The sequence below is a fragment of the Rattus rattus genome, chromosome 8 (assembly GCF_011064425.1).
Source record: "Rattus rattus isolate New Zealand chromosome 8, Rrattus_CSIRO_v1, whole genome shotgun sequence".
NCBI classification, from domain to species: domain Eukaryota; kingdom Metazoa; phylum Chordata; class Mammalia; order Rodentia; family Muridae; genus Rattus; species Rattus rattus.
Genome location: NC_046161.1, coordinates 11,078,804 through 11,098,525, shown reverse-complemented (window position 1 = coordinate 11,098,525; position 19,722 = coordinate 11,078,804). Strand labels below are relative to the sequence as shown.

General features: G+C 43.4%; 1 protein-coding gene across 1 annotated transcript; it reads left to right on the top strand.

The window, feature by feature from the left end:
* The first annotated feature begins 194 nt into the window (after positions 1 to 194).
* C8H11orf54 (chromosome 8 C11orf54 homolog) lies at positions 195 to 18,866 on the top strand. The gene is made up of 8 exons (XM_032909867.1): positions 195 to 355; positions 3,502 to 3,600; positions 8,094 to 8,167; positions 8,387 to 8,488; positions 12,061 to 12,237; positions 13,168 to 13,317; positions 16,303 to 16,419; positions 18,614 to 18,866. Exons 1-8 carry the CDS (start codon positions 301 to 303, stop codon positions 18,785 to 18,787), a joined length of 948 nt encoding a protein of 315 aa, XP_032765758.1. The 5' UTR covers positions 195 to 300; the 3' UTR covers positions 18,788 to 18,866.
* Positions 18,867 to 19,722: the final 856 nt, after the last annotated feature.

Genomic DNA, 19,722 nt, shown 5'->3' with positions numbered 1-19,722 from the left:
GGGAATACAAAAGATAGATCAGGAGGAAGAGGGAAAGAACAGTAGGGCAGAGGTCCCTCAGCTCCTGCTCACATGGAATGGACAGGAAGTCCCTTGAGCTCTGAGTGGAGCCTTGGGGCACTTTGCCCTCCTTATGTAAGTGAACCCGGAGGATAGGGAACCCGGACGGCCTTTGCCTTCATCAAGTAACTAAACTCTACCATTCATTTCCAGAGCAGGGACTTTTCACGCTGGTGCCCTGTGAACTCTGGTGGAAGTCAGTCAACAGCTGCTGTGTCTGAGTTGCTCAGAGGAGAGAGAATGGCTTGCACTGAGTTTTCTTTCCACGTGCCAAGTCTGGAGGAGCTCGCAGAAGGTAAACATGATGTTAGCTTTGGGTGGTTGGTTTTTTGGTTGTTTGGTTGGCTTGGTTTGGTTTGGTTTTTCTGAGACAGTGTCTCTCTGTGTAGCCCTGGCTGTCCTGGAACTCACTCTGTAGACCAGGCTGGCCTCAAACTCACAGAGATCCTCCTGCCTCTTCCTCCTGAGTATTGGAATTAAAGGTCTGTGCCACTAGGCCTGGCTAGCCTTGGATATTTAAATACCGTTCCAGGAAACAAACCCAAAAGATCCCTGAAGCATATATGTAGCTAATTACCTCTCTATATCTTATTAAAAAAGTACTTTTGATACAGGAATTTCTGCTTCAGTATCTGTTCAAATATTATTTTTATTTTTTTAAAAAATCCAAATTTCTATGTCTCAAAAACGGAAAACCCAAACCGTTTAAGTTGTTAGGCTATGCTGTTTATAAACATTACAATTATTACCCTGACTTGATTGTAACAAAATAGGAGTTTAATTCAAGATCCTTAGCATCACACGAAACTGCACCTTAAAAGCCAGTCCCCCATCCCAACCCTACACAGATGTAGCAGATGTGCAACTCAGCCTTCACTGGGTCCTCCAACACCTACAGTTGGGGCTGCCCGCTGTCCCTCAGTTTGCTGCCTGCCTGTAGATCCCATTCCCCTGGTTGGGCTGCCTTGCCTGGCCCCTGTGAGAGAGGATGTGCCTAGTCCTGCAGTGACTGATATGTTGGGGGAGGGCGAGACCCCTTCTCAGAAGAGAATGGGAGGGGGAGGAGTGGGGAGCTTAAGATGGGGGGATGGGGGGAAGGGGGGCTGCAGTTAGAATGCAAGGTGAATAAATTAATTAATTAAAAAAGCCAGTCCTTTCTTTCTGCATACCGATACATATACATGGAGTTATACATTTATTAAGATATTATAGATAAATTCAAAATTCATTTTATTCCCAATGCTAGTATTGGCTCCTTCTCCACTTATTCCCCCAGGAGTACCCATCACATCACTATTTATAGTGATTTTATAGTGATATGTTATCCCCCAGGAGCACCCACCACATCATTATTTATAGTGAAAGAAGTAATTCTCCCAGGAGTAACCACCATTTATAGTGATCTTGTTGCTACTACCTTTATGCAATGAAAATTAGCAGAGGAACGCAGAGAGTTGTACAATATTGACAATAATAATATTCTTTAAATGCAGTCTGCTGGGGCTGGAGCGATGGGTCAGTGGTTAAGAGTACCGGCTAACTCAGATGGCCTGATTCTGTCCCCAGAACTCGCATGGTGGCCTACAATTGTCTGTAATTGTGAGTTCTAGATGATTCGGTGCCCTCTTCTGGCCTCCTTCAGCACCAGACACATAGGTGGTGCACAGAAATTCCTGTGGCCAGAACACTCATACACATTAAAAATAGATAAATAATAACGATAAAATATTTAGTCTATTCTTGAGTATTGATCATAGACTCAAATGTACTTTGCATATTGATTCACTGATTGTCAGTTCACTTACGTAAATTTCTCTGTGTGGATTCTCTTTTGTTTGTTTGGTTTTTGGTTTTGGTTTGGCTTTTTGTTTTTTTTGTTTTGAGACGAGGTTTCTCTGTGTAGCCCTGGCTGCCTGTCTTGTTCAAACAAGAGTATAAGGAAGGTCCCCCGGCATAAACTAGAGAAGAAAAAAGATGGACGAATGCACCAAATGAAGCCCAGAAGGTCCACATTCAAAGCTGTGAGGTCTTAGGCTCCATTCTGTGACTTAGTCTCTAGAACCATCCCTTTTCATAGTATGCTGCCTGAGAGTTAACATGCGTTTGCAAAGAGACTGCATCAGACATGCACTTGCTTTTTAGCTTTTCCCCAGCATGCCTGGCTATGTATCATATGCATGCCCCATGCTTGCAAGGACCAGAGGATGCTGGGCCATTAGGAACTAGAGTTACAGAGTTATCAGCCTTCATATGGGTGCTGGGGATTGAACCTGGCTCCTCTGGAAAAGAAGCCAATGCTTTTAACCACAGAGCCATCTCTTTAGCCCTGCTTTTTGCTGTTTTTTAAATTGCTTGCTTCCTATTCTTTTTGATCCTAAAAATATAGTCCTCATGGGGCTGGAGAGATAGCTCGGTGGGTGAATGTGCTTGCAGTGCAAGCATGACTGCCAGAGTTCCATCGCGAAGGCCAGCATAGTGAAGGAAGAGAACCAACACCCACCGGTTGTCTTCTAACCTCCATGTGCAGCGTGGCATGCATTAAGCTGTGTGTGTGTGCGTGTGTCTGTCTGTCTGTCGCTCACACTATAAATAAAGGCTTGGTGAAATACCAAGGCAGCTCCTATAAGAGAAGGCATTTAACTGGGGCTTGCCTACAGTTTTAGATGGTTCGTCCGTGACCGTCATAGAGGGAAGGAGATAAGTGTGGCGCAGGGGCCAAGACTTTTACATCCAGATGCTGCACAGGCAGGTGGCAGAGAGAGAGAGAGAGAGAGAGAGAGAGAGAGAGAGAGAGAGAGAGAGAGAGAGAGAGAGACAGACCTTAAAGCCCACTCCCAGTGACATACATCTTCAATAAGGCAACACCTTCTAATCCCTGTTCTACAGTTCTACTCCCTGGTGACTATGCTTTCAAATATGAGGGCCATTTTTCTTCAAATCAGCACACCAAAGTTAGTAATTATGGGTATTTATGTCATAGAGTGCATTATATCTTCTGAGCATGTCAAAGTCCAATTTTATTCATCAGTAAGATTATTTCAGGGCTTTATTATTTTTCAGTGGTTAAGAGCACTGGCTGCTCTTCCAGAGGTCCTGAGTTCAATTCTCCCACCCACATGGTGGCTCACAACCATCTGTAATGTGACCTGATGTCCACTTTGGGTGTGCAGGTGCACTCAGAGCACTCACATGTTAAATAAAAAGTAAACTTAAAAAGCTTGCAAGAAATTAAAAAAAACATTTAAAAGAAAAGCAGCATTCTTGGGTTGGTGGTGCAGGTCAGTGGTAGACTAAGTCCACTTAAGTCCTGGGTCCCACTCTCTGTTTTAGAATGTAAGTTAAGGGTTGTGAATGTAACAGAAATTTTGAAGAAAGATTTAGTATATGGTGGCCAACTTTTTTAACCTAATGTTAAATATCTTCTTGTGTGTCTTTTACTAGTTTTGCAGAAGGGGCTAAAGGACAACTTTGCTCATGTCCAGGTCTCTGTGGTCGACTGCCCAGATTTAACAAAGGAGCCATTTACCTTTCCTGTAAAAGGTACGTAATTTTTTTTTGTTTGTTTTTTAAAAAAAGTTTTGGTTTTCAGTCATACACGTTTTTGGAAGCCACTATTATTTTCCTCTGTGAATAAAGGTTGCTATTATAACTTTCAGGCTCAATTTTGCCCAGTTTCTTTGGGTCAGATTTATTGTGGGCCCGTGTGGGGAGAAACTGTGTTTCAGGTGGGCTTATTACCCACAATGCTTTGATTATACGGCATACTCAGTAGGCTAAGTTTTAATAGGACAAGAATTTTGCTTTTAGTTCCTGAAGTGACTTGTAAAAACTACCTTTATGTTTTGGTTTTATGAGTTTACTCAGGCTGAAGACATGGCTCAGCGGTTAAGAGACTGACTGCTCTTCCAGAGGTCCTGAGTTCAATTCCCAGCAGCCACATGATGGCTCCCAACCATCTGTAATGGGATCTGATGCCCTCTATTGGGTTGTCTGAAGACAGCTCAGTGTATGAATATACATAAAAAAGATAAACAAATAAACCTTAAAAGGAGTGTACTCAAGCTCACAAAATATCTTAAGAGGCCTATATTTTGGGGATTGGCGAGGTGATTCAGTAGTTAAAAGCATTTGTGGCTGTTATTGTAAAAATATAAAAAAATTAAAAAAGTATTGTTGTCTTTTACCTGTTAGGTTCGCCCACAGTGTCCCAAGATATCTGCTAGATATCTTGTCGCAAACACATCCCAACTCTGCGGCGGCCCAGACCAGTCACCCAACACTCCATTATACTTAAATCTACATATTTAAAAACACACAACACGATAGTCTTTGACCCAATTGGTAAGATATAATTGCCTACCTAAACATACAAAGCCCAGTACCATCCATCCCTTAGGAACATTAATAACAACCTGTAAATACACAGAGCGGAATCTTAACATCAGCTGCCATGGCTTCTCACCCTCTCCTCTCTCCTGTCTTTTCCTCTCTCTCCTAGTTCCTCCTCTCCCCTCTCTCTTTTCTCCTCTGTCCTGTCTTTTTCTCTTCTAGTCTCCTCCTCTTCCTTCAACCATCTCTCCCGCCCATCCTTCCTTCTCCTCCAATGACAGACCTCCTTCTATCCTGTACCTGCCCCTCACCTGTACTTTACAAATTCAATGGGGAGGTGGTTCTGGTGAAGACACCTGAGTTCTGAGTAGTGACTACGCAGCTGTCCTTGGGGCAGTGGAATTAGCATCAAAATACAGATAACTCCAGAGCAAACCACAACATGTTGCTCTTTTAGGGGACCCAAGTTTAGTCCTAGTGCCCACATCAAGTGGTTCACAGCTGCCCTGTAACCCCAGCTCCAGAAGATCCAAGACCCCCTCTAGCCTCTGAGCACATAGCCCCATGCATACACACATCACATACATGATTTAAAATTAAGTAAGCTTTTTAGGCCTTATATTTAATTCACCTATTAAATGCTTAGACACCTTCAGAAATTTGGCAAGTTTGAAGTAATAAGGGAAGGAAATGAGTATTGGTTGAGTAAAACAGCCTCAGGTGACAGACACCTGGGTCAAATGTATGTGGCAGCAGCATGCCAAGGCCCTAGCTCCAGCTTACTGGTGAGAAACTGGAGCTTGAGAGAGACCACATAACCTCGGAGTGAGTCATAATGAAAACCAAGTGCAGACCTGTTTCAAAAGTATAACCTCCTCCGTTACGCCCGTGCCCTGTGGCCATGAGGAATTAGAGCACAGTGCATTTGCTGTTTCTTTTATGTTACTTGGCATAGCTGGTTACAAAGTAATCTGCTTGGAATTTCTTCCCACCAGGCCTAGTGTCTATTCATTAATGTCCCAGGGCCTTAGATACATTAAATAGTTAAGTTCAGTTGAGTGTTGTGGGAGTCCTCTAGGTTAAACCATCTTTGACTGTAGTCTCTCAACACCTTGCAACTATTAGAAACCATTTTGGAAACATTTATGTTATGTGTACTGGGCACTTTGTATGTATGTCTGACTGTGCACCTGGGGCATGCTTGGTGTCAGTAGAGGCCAGAAGCAGACATCTGATCCATCTGGAGTTAGATGGTTGTGGGTGCTGGGAACTGAAACCAGCTCTTCTGGAAGAGCAAGCCAGTGCTCTTGACTGCTGAGCCATCTCTCCAGCTACAGTTTAGCCTTGTGACTGAACAAACTAACATCACCTCTTTTTTTCTTCCCCTTGTAATCCTCTGTGGTTTCTGGTTTTCATTCTTTCTTCCCTGTTTCTCAAGCTGCCTCTCTATCTAGAGGACACTTTATAATGTTTTGCATGATCTTTTCCCCTCGCCTCCATCTACTTTGTAGAGTCTTTCCAGGTTTTTCCATCCAGGCTTGTACTTTTAACCAGGACCCAGCACCTTTGAAACCTCTGCCATACCTAGATCTCTAGAATGTGTCGTTGTGTGCAGGGCTTCTCTACCCAGGGCTTCCTTCATCCCTAGTCCCTGGACAGCTATGGGTGCTGTAGTAAATTCTCCAGCCACCAGCATCTGGTCACTCAATGCACAACCTGTGGATAATTTCTGTGCCTCCCAAGCTCCTCCCCAAACACAAAAGGCATTTGTAAGACTTTTTTACATCTCTCCTCTGCATAACAGCAGGGTGATTAAGTGTACTCCACTACCTTGAAAAACTTCTCAGTAAAAGATGAGTTTCTACTCCGCTTTAAAAAAAGCGCCTTCTTGGGGGGGAGGAAGGGATGTTTGCCAAATGTACAAAAAATACTCAAGTTAATAAAAATAAAAAAAAAATCAAAAAAGAAAAAAAAAAAAAAAAAAAAGCCTTCTTGGGGTTGGGGATTTAGCTCAGTGGTAGAGCAAGGCCCTGGGTTTGGTCCTCAAATCCGGAAAAAAAAATGTATAAAAAGTGCCTTCTCCCAAACTGCCTCACTGCTTGTTCTAATACTAAAAATGTAAGTAACGGGGCTGGCAAGATGGGTCCCTGGGGAAAGGCCCTGGCTGTCACATCTGGTGTGGACCGAGTTCAATCCCCAGAATCCACATGGCGGAAGGGGAGGACTCCCACAGGTTGTTTTCTGACCCCCACACATATACCCCCTACCACCATATAGATATAAAATAAATAAATGTAATAAAGAAAAATATAAGTAGAAAGGCTGAAGCGATGGCTTGGTAGGTAACAGCTCTTGCTGCTTAAGCAAGACTTGAGTTCAGATCCCAACACTCACATAAAAACCAGGATATAGCCATGTTTGTCTGTAACCCCAGTACTCAGGCAGACGTAGAAGATTGCTGGGGCTCACTTCAAGTTCAGAGAAAGACCCTCAAGGAATACGGTGGAGAGTGATGGAGCAGGTCACCCAGTACCTTGCTCTGACTTCTACTTGTGGTATACATGTGCAGTGTATGCACAGAATCACATTTGAATATACCATACACACAAGACATATATATATATGTATATATGTATGTATATATGCATATACATATACATATACAATAAATCAATCAATTAAAATGTAAGTAAAGTACAGTATAAAGTTTAATTTACTTAGTTTAAATTTAGTTTTAAGAGTTTAACATTGATTTTAAAATGTTAAGTAGATAACAGGTTGGGAGAACGATGGCTGAGTAGTACGGTATGTTATTAACCCTGAGTTCAACCCCTAGCACAAAACAAACAACAAAATACCAGCACAACCCCAGACACGCACACATAGAAACTTGCTAGTCTCCAAAGGCTATCCATCATTACTTGTTGTTTTTGTATAAACTTATTTTTATAAGCGTACTTGTATAAACTTATAAAAATTTTCTCAGCATGGGCCTAAAGAACAATATTCTACCAAAGTAAAATGTTATAAAATTTAAAAATATGTGGCTGGAGAGATGGCTTACCAGTCGAGGGCACTTATGGTTCTTCCATAGGACCCAGGTTCAGATCTTAGCACCCACACGGCAGTTCACAACCGTCTATAACTCCAAGACCTGAAACTTACACACAGACATACATGCAGGCAAAACACCAATGCCTATAAAATGGAAACAAATAAATAAAATAAACAAAATCTTAAAAATAAAACTTATGGGGTTGGGGATTTAGCTAAGGGGTAGAGCACTTGCCAAGCAAGCGCAAGGCCCTGGGTTCGGTCCTCAGCTCCAAAAAAAAAAAAAAAAAGAATTATAAAAAAATAAAATAAAAAAAATAAAACTTATGCCAAAAAAGATAATTTTTTAAATGAAAATGCCACCTCGGGGGGGGGGGTTCTTAAGGGATTAGGCAAATGAATTCTAGACACTACCCAAAAGCTGGTCTCGCCCTCTTAGAAGTCAGCTGTTGGTATGTAGGCCACTGGGGGCCATGCTCAGGAGTGATGCTGTTGGTGGCAGTGAAAGCAGAACCGAGCAGGGACCAGTTGTCATCTCTGCTAGTTCCAACTGAGAGTCTCTCACACGTGTCCCTAATAAATTAGTGTCTCCTGGAATGTTGTACGTGAGTGACATGTTTGCCTGCTTTAAGATAGCTTGTGTCTTTTAGGCATCTGTGGGCAAACTAGAATTGCAGAAGTCGGAGGTGTGCCTTACTTACTGCCTCTTGTAAACAAAAAAAAGGTAAGTATGTTTTTAGTCTTTGTATTCATAGGGAATGTGTGAGTGTGTGTGTGTGTGTGCGCGCACGCGCGCGTGTGTGCGTGTGGTGTGTAGTATGTATGTAGAAACTGGGTTGACTCACACCAGTGAGTGTTGGAGGTGAGAAAGCCAGTAGTCTGTTGTAAAAAATAAATCAGAAAATCTATATGATACTGCTTGAATAGTTTTCCCTTTTTACAGGTTTATGACCTGAATGAAATTGCCAAAGAAATAAAGCTGCCGGGAGCGTTTATCCTTGGAGCGGGGGCAGGTCCCTTTCATACGCTCGGGTTCAATTCTGAGGTCAGTATGCGTATACAATTATTTCCTTTTGTTCATTTGACGGTTGAGCTATTCATGGCCCTTTTACTGGCCTGTCAAAAATCTACTTCTAGCTGGAGTGGTGGCTCCTACATGTGGATCTAGCACTTAGGAGGCTGAGGCAGGAGGATTGTGCAAGTTCGAGGTCATCATAGGCCACATAGTGAGTTCCGAGTCAATCTTGGTTACAGTGGGAGAACCTGTCTCAGAGGGAAAACAAAAATCAAAAACCACCTTCTTTATGAGTGAATTGTACGTTGTCAATGTCTCTTTATATTTGGGCCCAAGTGGACACTCTAGCTAGACCAGTGCTAATAAAGTATCTGTTTTACTTTCAGAGTGTTTAGAGAATAGGTGAAACCCAAAAGGTAGGTGTGTGTGTGTGTGTGTGTGTGTGTGTGTGTGTGGTGTGTATATGTATATATGTATGTATGTGTGTAGTGTGTATATTATGTATGTGTGTGTAGTATGTATGTATTATGTATTTGTGTAGTGTGTATGTATTTTACATGTATGTAGTATGTATATTATGTATGTGTAGTGTATATATTATGTATGTGTGACATATATATTATGTATGTAGCATGTATTATGTATTATGTGTGTGTATTATGCATGTATGTGTTGTGTGTGTACTGTGTGTGTATATAATAATGCGTAATATGTATTATGTGTATATGTATTATGTATAATGCATGTATTGTGTATGATGTGTGTATTGTATTGTGTAGTATGTGTTATGTATGTATATAGTATGTATAGTGTGTTATGTATGTATTATATGTATCATTTATGTGTATACTATTTGTTATGTGTATAGTGTGTAATGTGTGTTATGTGTGTACTGGGTGGATTCTGTGTCTATGTGTATAGTGTTTATATATTATGTGTGTGTATATTATGTGTGTGTATATGATGTGTACATGTATTATGTCTGGTATATTGTATGTGTTATGGGTATATTGTGCGTGTGTTATGTGTATGTGTGTTGTGTCTATGTGTATTGTGTATATTATGTATGTGTGAATTTGGTGTAGTGCATTGTGTGTGTGTTATATGTGTGTGTTATGTGTGTATGTGTGTGTGTGTTATATATGTGTCTTATATGTGCCCTTGTTTCTTTTTTTTTGTTTGTTTGTTTGTGCCCTTGTTTCTTGAAGCAGAATCTGGCTATGTAATATGTAATCTAGGCTGGCCTCATTACAGTTGTCCTTCTCTGCCTATTTAGTTCTGGATTGCCATGTCCACTGCAGACCTTGTGATTTTTTTTTGTTTTTTTTTTTTTTTGAGACAGGTTTTCTCTGTGTAGCCCTGGCTGCCCTGGAACCCACTCTGTTGACCAGGTTGGTCTCAGATTTCCGGGGCTCCACCTGCCTCTGCCGCCCAAGTGCTGGGATCAAAGGCATGAGCTACACCCTGGCTCATGGTTTTTCTTACAGTATAGGATCCCTCACTTCTCTATAATCTATAAATCCTTGCTGAGATATAAAGCAGCTTTGGATTCAAAGAGGAACAATGGGGAGAGCTCTATGATAAAAACCAGATAGTAGCCAGGCACGGTGATGCATGCTTATAATCCCTGAATTCAGGAGGCAGAGGCAAATAGATTTCTATAAGTTCAAGGCCAGCCTGGGATGTTAAACAGAGAAAACCTATCTTGAAAAACAAAATCAACAACAAAAACATAACCATCAGAGTGAACCAATGGCTGCTTACAAAAGTAAATGGCTAGTACTAGTGCCAGTCATACATGCTATATGCGATGTGTTATAATGTGCCTTGTTCCGGTCATACTAAACATAGTGTGTACTACATACGCCACATGATAGTAAGACGCCACTCTAGATCTCATGATGATGAGGCAGGACTGCCATTCTCTTATAACTTCAGATAGGCATTCATTGTTCAGAAGTTACACAACAGAAGCAGTGATAGAATTTCCCCAGTGTGCAAGATGGAAAAAAGTTAAAACCTACAATTAGACATTTTGAGCCATGCATGATGGTTCATACCTGTAATCTTAACATTTGATAGGCTGAAAAGGAATACTGTAAGTCTAAGGTCAGCCTGATCTACACAGCCAGCCAGGACCATAGAATGAGAGCCTCTTCTAATGAATGAATGAATGAATGAATGGATGGATGGACATTTAGTCAGGTAGCATGGTAGACACAGTAATCCCAGAGTTCAGGCAAGAGGATTATATCTAAATTTGTGAGTTCCATGCCAGATAGTCTTCACAGCAACTTATTGCTGTCTCCAAAAAAGAGACACTGTAAACGTTTTATAGAAGTGGGACAAAGGTGGTTCAGACGTTAAGTGACTGCTCTTTTGAAGTCCCAGGTTCAGTTCCCAGCACCCATACAGAGCTCATAGCTGTCTATAACTCCAGTCCCAGGATCTAATGCCGCCTTCTAGCCTCTGAGAGGACCAGGTGCCCCACACATACGTGTAGACAAAGCACTTACACATGTAAAATAAATGAATCCAAAAGAAAATTAGAAAAGCGTTTTACAAAACATTTGTGTTGGGCTAGAGCGATACCTCAGGGGTTAAGAGCACTGACTGCTCTTCCAGAGGTCCTGAGTTCAGTTCCCTACAACCACAGGTGGCTCACCACCATTCAAAAGGGATCTGACACCCTCTTCTGTTGTGTCTGAAGACAGCGACGGTATAGTCATATACATAAAATAAATAAAAAGACTAAAGGGTGAAAGGAAAGTTTGCGTTGAATGTCCACAGCTGTGGCAAAAGAACAGCGACAGACATTGAAAGGAGACACTCTTGTTCATGGTTTCAGGAGTTTCCATCCGAGGTTGGCTTCCCAGGGGTTGTGGACCCTTTGGGAGATAGCACAGTGAGGAAGACATGGTGGGACACAGCTGCTTACCTTACTGCAGCTGGGAAGCAGACAGCCAGGGAGCAGAGCCCCTTCCTGTGAACCATGACATCCCGAAGACAGGTTACTCTGTTGTTGAAGTGGCACCAGGGAGTGGTCACGTTGTTGTCTGAGTACAATTTGAATGTGGCAGGGAATGTAAGCCAGTGGTAAGCCTTGTCCTAGCAGGAACAAAGGCCCAGATGCAATCTCCAGTACCACGACAATGCTGCCTGCACAGACAGACTGCCGGCTGCCCAGACAGACTGCCACCTGCACAGACTGACTGCCAGCTGCACAGACTGACTGCCTGCTGCACAGACAGACTGCCACCTGCACAGACTGACTGCCCGCTGCACAGACAGACTGCTGCCTGCACAGACAGACTGCCGGCTGCCCAGACAGACTGCCACCTGCACAGACTGACTGCCAGCTGCACAGACTGACTGCTGCACAGACTGACTGCCTGCTGCACAGACAGACTGCTGCCTGCACAGACTGACTGCCCGCTGCACAGACAGACTGCTGCCTGCACAGACAGACTGCCGGCTGCACAAACAGACTGCTGTGAATTCACTATGTGTAAATATAGTGGAAAAGACCTGGGATAAACTCTCCTAATGTGTGAGAGAAAAAAATTGTTAATTAATGCACTGGCATTGTTTTTTCTTTCCAGTTCATGCCAATAGTTCAAACAGCAAGTGAACACCACCAACCTGTGAATGGAAGTTACTTTGCCCGTGCAAACCCTGCAGATGGAAAGTGCCTGCTGGAGAAATACAGCCAAAAGTATCCTGACTTCGGATGTGCATTACTGGCTAACCTTTTTGCCAGTGAGGGCCAACCTGGCAAGGTGATTATGCCCATAAGAACATAGCATTCCTTACATCTTCCCTCATAACTAAATATGAGCTTTTATTGTCCCCAGTATAGTTCTCCCAGGAAAATCAGATGGGCCAATGCCAAAGTTTTTATATGACCTACTTAGTTAAAAAAAAAAAAAGATTCAGAATAAAACAGGGCAAGACAAGGTCTTTTTTTAAACCCAAAGTTAAGAATATTTTAAGAATATTTACTTAGTAAACAGAGCGTCTGTTGTTCTACTTTCCTGAGTAAAAGGCAACAAGACACAAATCTAGGATATTTATCACTTGTGTAAAGCAGTAAGATTACACCTACTTACGGGAGGTAACTAGGCATTTGTCAGAATAACCTGCATTGAGCTAGAAGTGTTGGTGACAAAAACAAGAAACCGACAGGGAGAATGCCTCCTGCTTGATCTCTGTCTTATCCTGTGGAGACTGAGATCTTGAAAGGAGAGAGCCTTGAGAAATGAGATAGAGGTGTAAAAATGCCCAAGAACATAGGGAAGCTCACTCATACAGAATTTCACAGGAAGTAAGACCTTGTAACCGTGTCTTCACCCCTATTACCATAGGTGAATCTCTTTAAGCCTGGTAACCCTCAAACTTTCTGAACCACCTTGGTCTCCAGAGTTCAGAATAGGACTCAGTCCAGGACACATGAATAAGATTGTTGGGGTTACATATAGTGGTGTGTGTGTGTGTGTGTGTGTGTGTGTGTGTGTGTGTGTGTGTGAGAGAGAGAGAGAGAGAGAGAGAGAGAGAGAGAGAGAGAGAGAGAGATTTAATTAAGACTCACAGGAACGAGGCACTTCGACTCCACTCTTTGCTGGTGGCAGTGATTTTGCAGTGGTCCGTTTGGGCTGTTATCTACATAGTCGCATGGTCTATGCAGTCGTGTGCACCATTCCCCTCTGCAGGTCATTGAAGTACGAGCCAAGAAAAGAACAGGAGAACATAACTTTGTGAGCTGCATGAGGCAGACTCTGGAGAAGCACTATGGTGACAAGCCCGTGGGCATGGGAGGCACCTTCCTTGTGCAGAAGGGGAAAGTGAAAGCCCACATCATGGTAAGCGCTGCGTCTGCTGTATGCACACACAGACAGACTGCCGCCTGCACAGACACAGTAGCTAGCTAGACTCAACGCAGGCTAGACTCAAACTTACTGCACCGTCTGCATTGCCTTCGGATTGCCAAGCCTTCCGCCTCAGCCTGCTAAGTGCTGGCATTACAGAGATACACCGCCATTCGTGGTGCAAGGTTTTACTTTCCATGTGGCCCAATAAACCATTACCAACCCCAGTGTCAGAAAATTTCCCCTGTGTTCTTGTACACTTTCTGTACATTTTAGCTGACATTCTATCTTTTTCATTCAGAGTCTGCCTTCACCCATCCCTGTGCATGTGTGTGTCCAATTTTCCCTTTGGCTCCCACTCCTTTTGAAAAATCATCCCCCCAGCAGGGAAATGACTCAGTGATTAAGAGTACTCACTGTTCTTTCAGAGGACCTGGGTTCAGTTCCCTCCAGTGTCGCTTAACTTTCATTAACCTGAGATCCATGGGCACTAGGCATGCACGTGGTGCACACAGATACATGGACAAAAAACATGAAAACATAAAAATAAATACATTTTAAAAAAATATTTATTTATTTATTACACATGAGTACACTGTAGCTGTCTTCAGACACACCAGAAGAGGGCATCAGATCTCATTACAGATGGTTGTGAGCTACCATGTGGTTGCTGGGATTTAAACTCAGGACCTCTGGAAGAGCAGTCAGTGCTCTTAACCACTGAGCCATCTCTCCAGCCCCTACATTGTTTTTTTTAAGAAAAAAAATCATTTGCACCCCCACCCCACCCCATGGGATGCTTTGTTTCTGTTCTGTAACATCTGGTTAGGTGTTTATCAGTTTGACATAGATTGGTCACCTGGGAAGAGAGAACCACAATTTAGGAATTGCCTCCATTAGACTGGCCTGGGGGCAGCTCTGTGGGGAATTTTTTAAATTACTGATTGACGTGGGAGGACCCAGGTTGTCATGAGCAGTATGGTATAAAACAGCTACGTCTATCTAGCAGGCCATGGAGAATAAGCCAGTCAAGAGCACCCTCCATGGTCCCTGCTGCAGCTCTTGCCTGAGCTGCCCCTCACGATGGACTGGAAGCTGTCGATAAAACAACCCCTTTCCTACCAAGTTGCCTTTGGTTGTGGTTTATCACAGCAATGGCAATGACCGGTAAACATGCATGCCTGGCCGTGCGGCTTGCACCGTCAGTTGCAGTAGACCTGTGCATTTACAAGTTAAGACTTCTGACTTCTTTTACAGAATTGTTTTTAAAACTTCATAGGAATTTTAGGTGTATTTTTCTACTTACAAAAAGAAGAAACCAGTAAGATATAAGTGGCAGTTTGGTATGGAGGTACATGGTCTTTAATTCCAGGACATGCAGACAGGTCTCTGTGAGTTCCAGGCCAGCCAGAGTTACATTGTGAGACCAATTTAATTGTAATTTAAATAGCAATTACATTGATTTTCTCTGCTTTGCCCTTTGCCATGTTTGTGATCAAACCCAGGCCTTCATGGTCACTTTACCACAGAGCCATACCTCCCCCCCCTTTTAAAAGATTTATTTATTTATTTCATATATTCAGACACACCAGAAGATGGCATCATATCATATTACAGATGGTTGTAGTTGCTGGGAATTGAACTCAGGACCTCTGGAAGAGTAGTCGGTAACCACTGAGCTAGCTCTCCAGCCCACCATGATGAGTCTTGTTATTGGGTTTTGCTTTCAGAGGTTAGGGGTATGATTCTAGAATAAGATAGAAGCCAGGGCCTTATACCCAGGAGGCAAGGACTGTTATGGTAAGACACCCTCAGCACAGGGCCAAGTCCTTAGCTAGCCTTCAGAGCTCTGACACCTCGATTCACTTCACCTCTGTCTTCCCTAAATGCGGGGTATTTTTCCATTCTAATGTCTGTGTTGTATTATTGTATGTGGTATGAACGCAGGAGCACACCTGTGAGGGTAAGAGGACAACTTTCAAAAGTCTGTCCTCAGGCTGAGAGTTGCCTGCTCTGGAGGCCTAGAGATAAGAGTTTAATGCCCAGATCCCACTTAAAGGTAGAAAGAGAAAACACACTATGGAGCTACCCTCTGACCTCCAATATTGGCACCTCCCCCACTACGCATGCACACATCCAGAATCCTTTTTTTTCAATAGAAAGTTAGTTCTCTTCTGTTGTAAGTTTCAAGGATCGAATTCAGGCCACCATGTTTTCATGGCAAGCACTTTTTACCTGGTGAACCAAATTCCTGGCTCTACTCTGATTTCTTCAGCAGTTTTTATAGTTCCTAAATATGTTCTCTCACCTCCTAGATTAAGCTTATTACAAAAAAGGCCTTTATTCTCTGATTCCTGTCCCTCTCACTTGCTGTCCTGGCAGCAGTTGTGAGTTGCAGGCAAACACAGAGGAGCTGGAGCCTGAGCTCAGAGGAGCGCCTTGACTAAGTGAGCAAGGCCCTGGGTTCGATCCTAGCTCTGAGGAAAACCTAAAGATTGGGGTGAAGGGATCAGAAAAGGGAAACCAAGTAGCTCAGTGGTAGAGTGCTTACCTAGAGGGCAGGAGGCCCTGGTTGTAATCCCCAGAACTGTATGAGAAAATATTTTAGAATGGGGAGGGGCTGGGGCTATGGCACAGATGTACAGTACTTGCCTAGAGTGTACAAGTCCCCTGGTTCAATTCCCAATGTCACAAAAAAATTAAATTAAAATCACACATAAAATGGAGAACATGTATAGCAAGAAGACTTAATATCTGTGGAAAGTAAAACAGTAATGCCTCGCTTCGTTAATTAGGACTAAGCCTTAGACTGTACAGACTGGTTGACCAGTCCTTAAAAACTGTTGTGTAAGACTGATACCAAAGTGCACTCGGTGAAAAGTGTAAAGCTTACAGCAATGAAATCATAACGTTTCCTTCTCATTATTTTTAATTTTCATTAATTTCAGTGTTTTCTTGTTTAACAATTTCTTATTGCAGCCAGCAGAGTTTTCTTCCTGCTCACTGAACTCAGACGAAGCTGTCAATCAATGGCTAAACTTCTATGAGATGAAGGCGCCTTTGGTTTGTCTGCCAGTTTTTGTTTCCAAAGACCCGGTGAGTCCTTCATCTTCCTTTATATGCAGGGAAAATGCTTGGTTGGATACTCATCTTTTAATATTTATTTATTTACTTAGTGTGTGTGTGTGTGTGTGTGTGTGTGTGTGTGTGTGTAGCACATGCTACAGCAAATGAGTGGAGATCAGAGAACACCATGCATGTCAGTTCTCTCCTACTTTGGGAAAACACAGATCAGAGTCAAGTTGTTGGGCTTGGGGGCGAGCACTTTTGTCAGCTGAACCATCTTGCCAGCCTCGTATTGTCTTAGATTGGGTAATTTGGGCCTTCGTTATTTAAGCATGAGGCTAAACCATGTGTATGGAGAAGAGAAGGTTTACTGTAGATAAATGCTAGAGCATAGCCAGAAGCAGGAACTTCTGGGAGAGCCCAGAGTGGGCGTGACCCTGAGCCACATGGGGTGGGGGAGAGGAACCAGGTGCAGCAGCCAGGAGGGCAAAAGGTAAAAAAGGGGGTGTGGGGAGCGGGTAACCAAAATGGCTGGATTATATAGGAAAGAACCTCTGGAATAAGGGCAGCCCAGCCCCTGGGCTGGAGAGTTCAGGGTAGAGGGTAGGGTAGGGGTCTGGCAGCCATACCTTGTAACAGGTAAGGACTGGGAGATGCTAGAAGCTGGCAGCCAGGTCTGCTTTCATTTGTTAAATAGGCATCTCGTCCATTTGTCCCAGGGTTTGAGACTTAGTGTTATGGACTATCTCAGAGCTCACTGTGTAGACCAGGCCACCTGCCTCTGCCTCTGCCCCTGCCTCTGCCCCTGCACCCCCTGCGCCCTCTGCGCCCCTGCCCCAAGTGCTGGGTCTAAGGGCACGTGATATCATGCGTGGCTTTTTCCCCTTTGACCTTATACACCAATCCAGGCCACCAACTCCCTTTGTAGCCAAGGATGACCTTGAACTTGTGATCCTTCTGCCTACATTTTCCTCTTCAGTGCTGAGGTTATAGGCATTGCCTCCATGTCAGTTATGGGCATTGCCCTGAAAGATGAGGAACTGAGACGCTCACTTTAGTAAACCAGTTTTCTGTCTTTATAGCCCAGCAAAGTCTATCTTCTCTCCGTACCTCAGGAATATGTGGCTTTCTACAGCGTGTTTGGCAGGGCAGACTTTACCTTCAAGAAAGTAAAAGAGCTGCATTTTTATACAACACAGAAGTTGTGCTGTTACACAATAAAAAGAGTTGGGTGTATTAGAACAGGCCTTTAATTCCAGTATTCTGTAGGATCTCTGTGAGATCAGGCCATCCTGGGCTACACAGTGAGACCCAGTCTCAAAAAAAAAAAAAAAAAAAACAATAAATAGTAAGAATAAAGCACAAGATTCAGGTCTCTTGCCATCCTGTCTGGTGTTCATGCTGTCCTAATGCTACAGTGCCACAGAGGTTCAAAGAAAGCCCAAGCACTTAACCTCTCATAGGCAGAAACTTTAAGCTACATTGTAAGTTTGTAAAGAAAAAAAGGATTAAGCTGTATTTCTTTTCTGTGTTTTGCCTACATATATGTCTGTGTACTACATGTATGCCTGGTACCCCTGAAGCCAGAAGAGGGTGTCAGATCTCCTGGAACTGGAGTTACAGATGGCTGTGAGCTGCCATGTCAGTGCTGAGAACTGCACGTGGGTCCTCTGGTGATTCAGCCCATGCTCGTGCCCAGTAGTTAGTACCGAGGCGTCTCTGTAGCCCCTGCATTGTTAAGTTTTGAGTAAGCACTATGCAGAGCAGTGTGGAAAGCTAGAGTTTGGATAAAAATGGTGAAAGTCTTCCTGGAAGGACATGCAGGAGGTGCTTGTATCTGCTGCCTTGAAGAGAAAGGAAAAGAGGGTCTGTGCACCCTAGGGCTTGCACTGACCGCACCCTCTTGGCTTTCCTTAGTGGGACGCCACTGCTTATGTAAAAGCTGGTCCGCTGCAGATATGGCTCAGTGACGGAGCCCTTGCCTAGCATGCATGCGACCTTGGGGTCAAGGACCAGCACTACAAAAAGCTTAATTACAGGTGATCTGTTACTCAGAAGATACAGTAGGAAGACTGGGAGTTCAAAGCTAGTCTCGACTACAGTAAGTTCCTGTCTTAAAGGAAAAAAACCTCTAAGGAAAAGTAACAAAAGGCTTCTCTCCTTCTTAAATATACTGTATTCAAAATAATTTGAATCCATACTAACAGGCTTCCTGCTGTCCTAGGGGCTTGATTTACGACTGGAGCACACACATTTCTTCAGTCATCATGGAGAAGGTGGGCACTACCACTACGATACCACCCCAGACACAGTGGAGTATCTCGGCTACTTCTCGCCTGCACAGTTCCTCTACCGAATTGACCAGCCCAAGGAGACCCATGCCTTTGGGAGGGATTAAAGCAGCTGCTGCTTGATTGGGGGAAAAATGGTTAGCTAAGGTTATATTGCTAACCCAGCAATTGACAGTAATTAAAAAATATAGTAGGACCAGAGAGAGAGAGAGAGAGAGAGAGAGAGAGAGAGAGAGAGAGAGAGAGAGAGAGAGAGAGAGAGAGAGACCCCAGCCAACAACAGTCATTTCACTACATTAGCACTGTTTTTATGGCATCCATGTGGATACGTGACACTCGTGTTATTTAGCATCTTCATGTGAAGGAGTCTTGGGAACAAAGATAACTAATTGAGATGCTCACTTTACTCAACCAATTTTCTGTCTTTATAGCCCAGCAAAGTCCACCTTCCTTCTCTTCACACCTCAGGTATGGGCATGGACAGGGACCTTCCATTATTCTTGCTATCGAGTGACATTTGGGTCACATTGCTGAATTTTTCAAGTTCATCTCACAAGGGCTAAGGAGTGTTAGACACAGCAGTGTGGAGTCGTTGCACTGGGTTTTAAAAGCCCACTCTGGAAATCAGTGTACTCTGTTCTCAGCACTTGGGGGGCTACCCACACTCAGAAGTCTGCAGCTGCCATCCACAGTTGGTAGTGACACTGATTAGCCAGGCTCTCCCTGAATTAGGTCGATAGCCAACAGTTTGTACCTTAGTAATGCAAGATAAGCAATGAAACAGCAACAAAACACAACACTGAACCCCGCCACTCTCCATTGTGAGATAGAAAACTACTCTTACTGTGTGGTGTCTTAAAGAGACGCCTTTGTGCCCTTTCTTTGGCTACATAGACTGCTGAGACAATGACCACAAGACACTGGAATTACCTCAGGAATGTCATGCCAGGAGAAGGAAAAGGCTGAAGCCTGGTACCAGCTTGAGGAGGAACGTGGCTCCCAGAAAGAGATGTCACATAGTCCTCAGGACAAATGGGAGCCT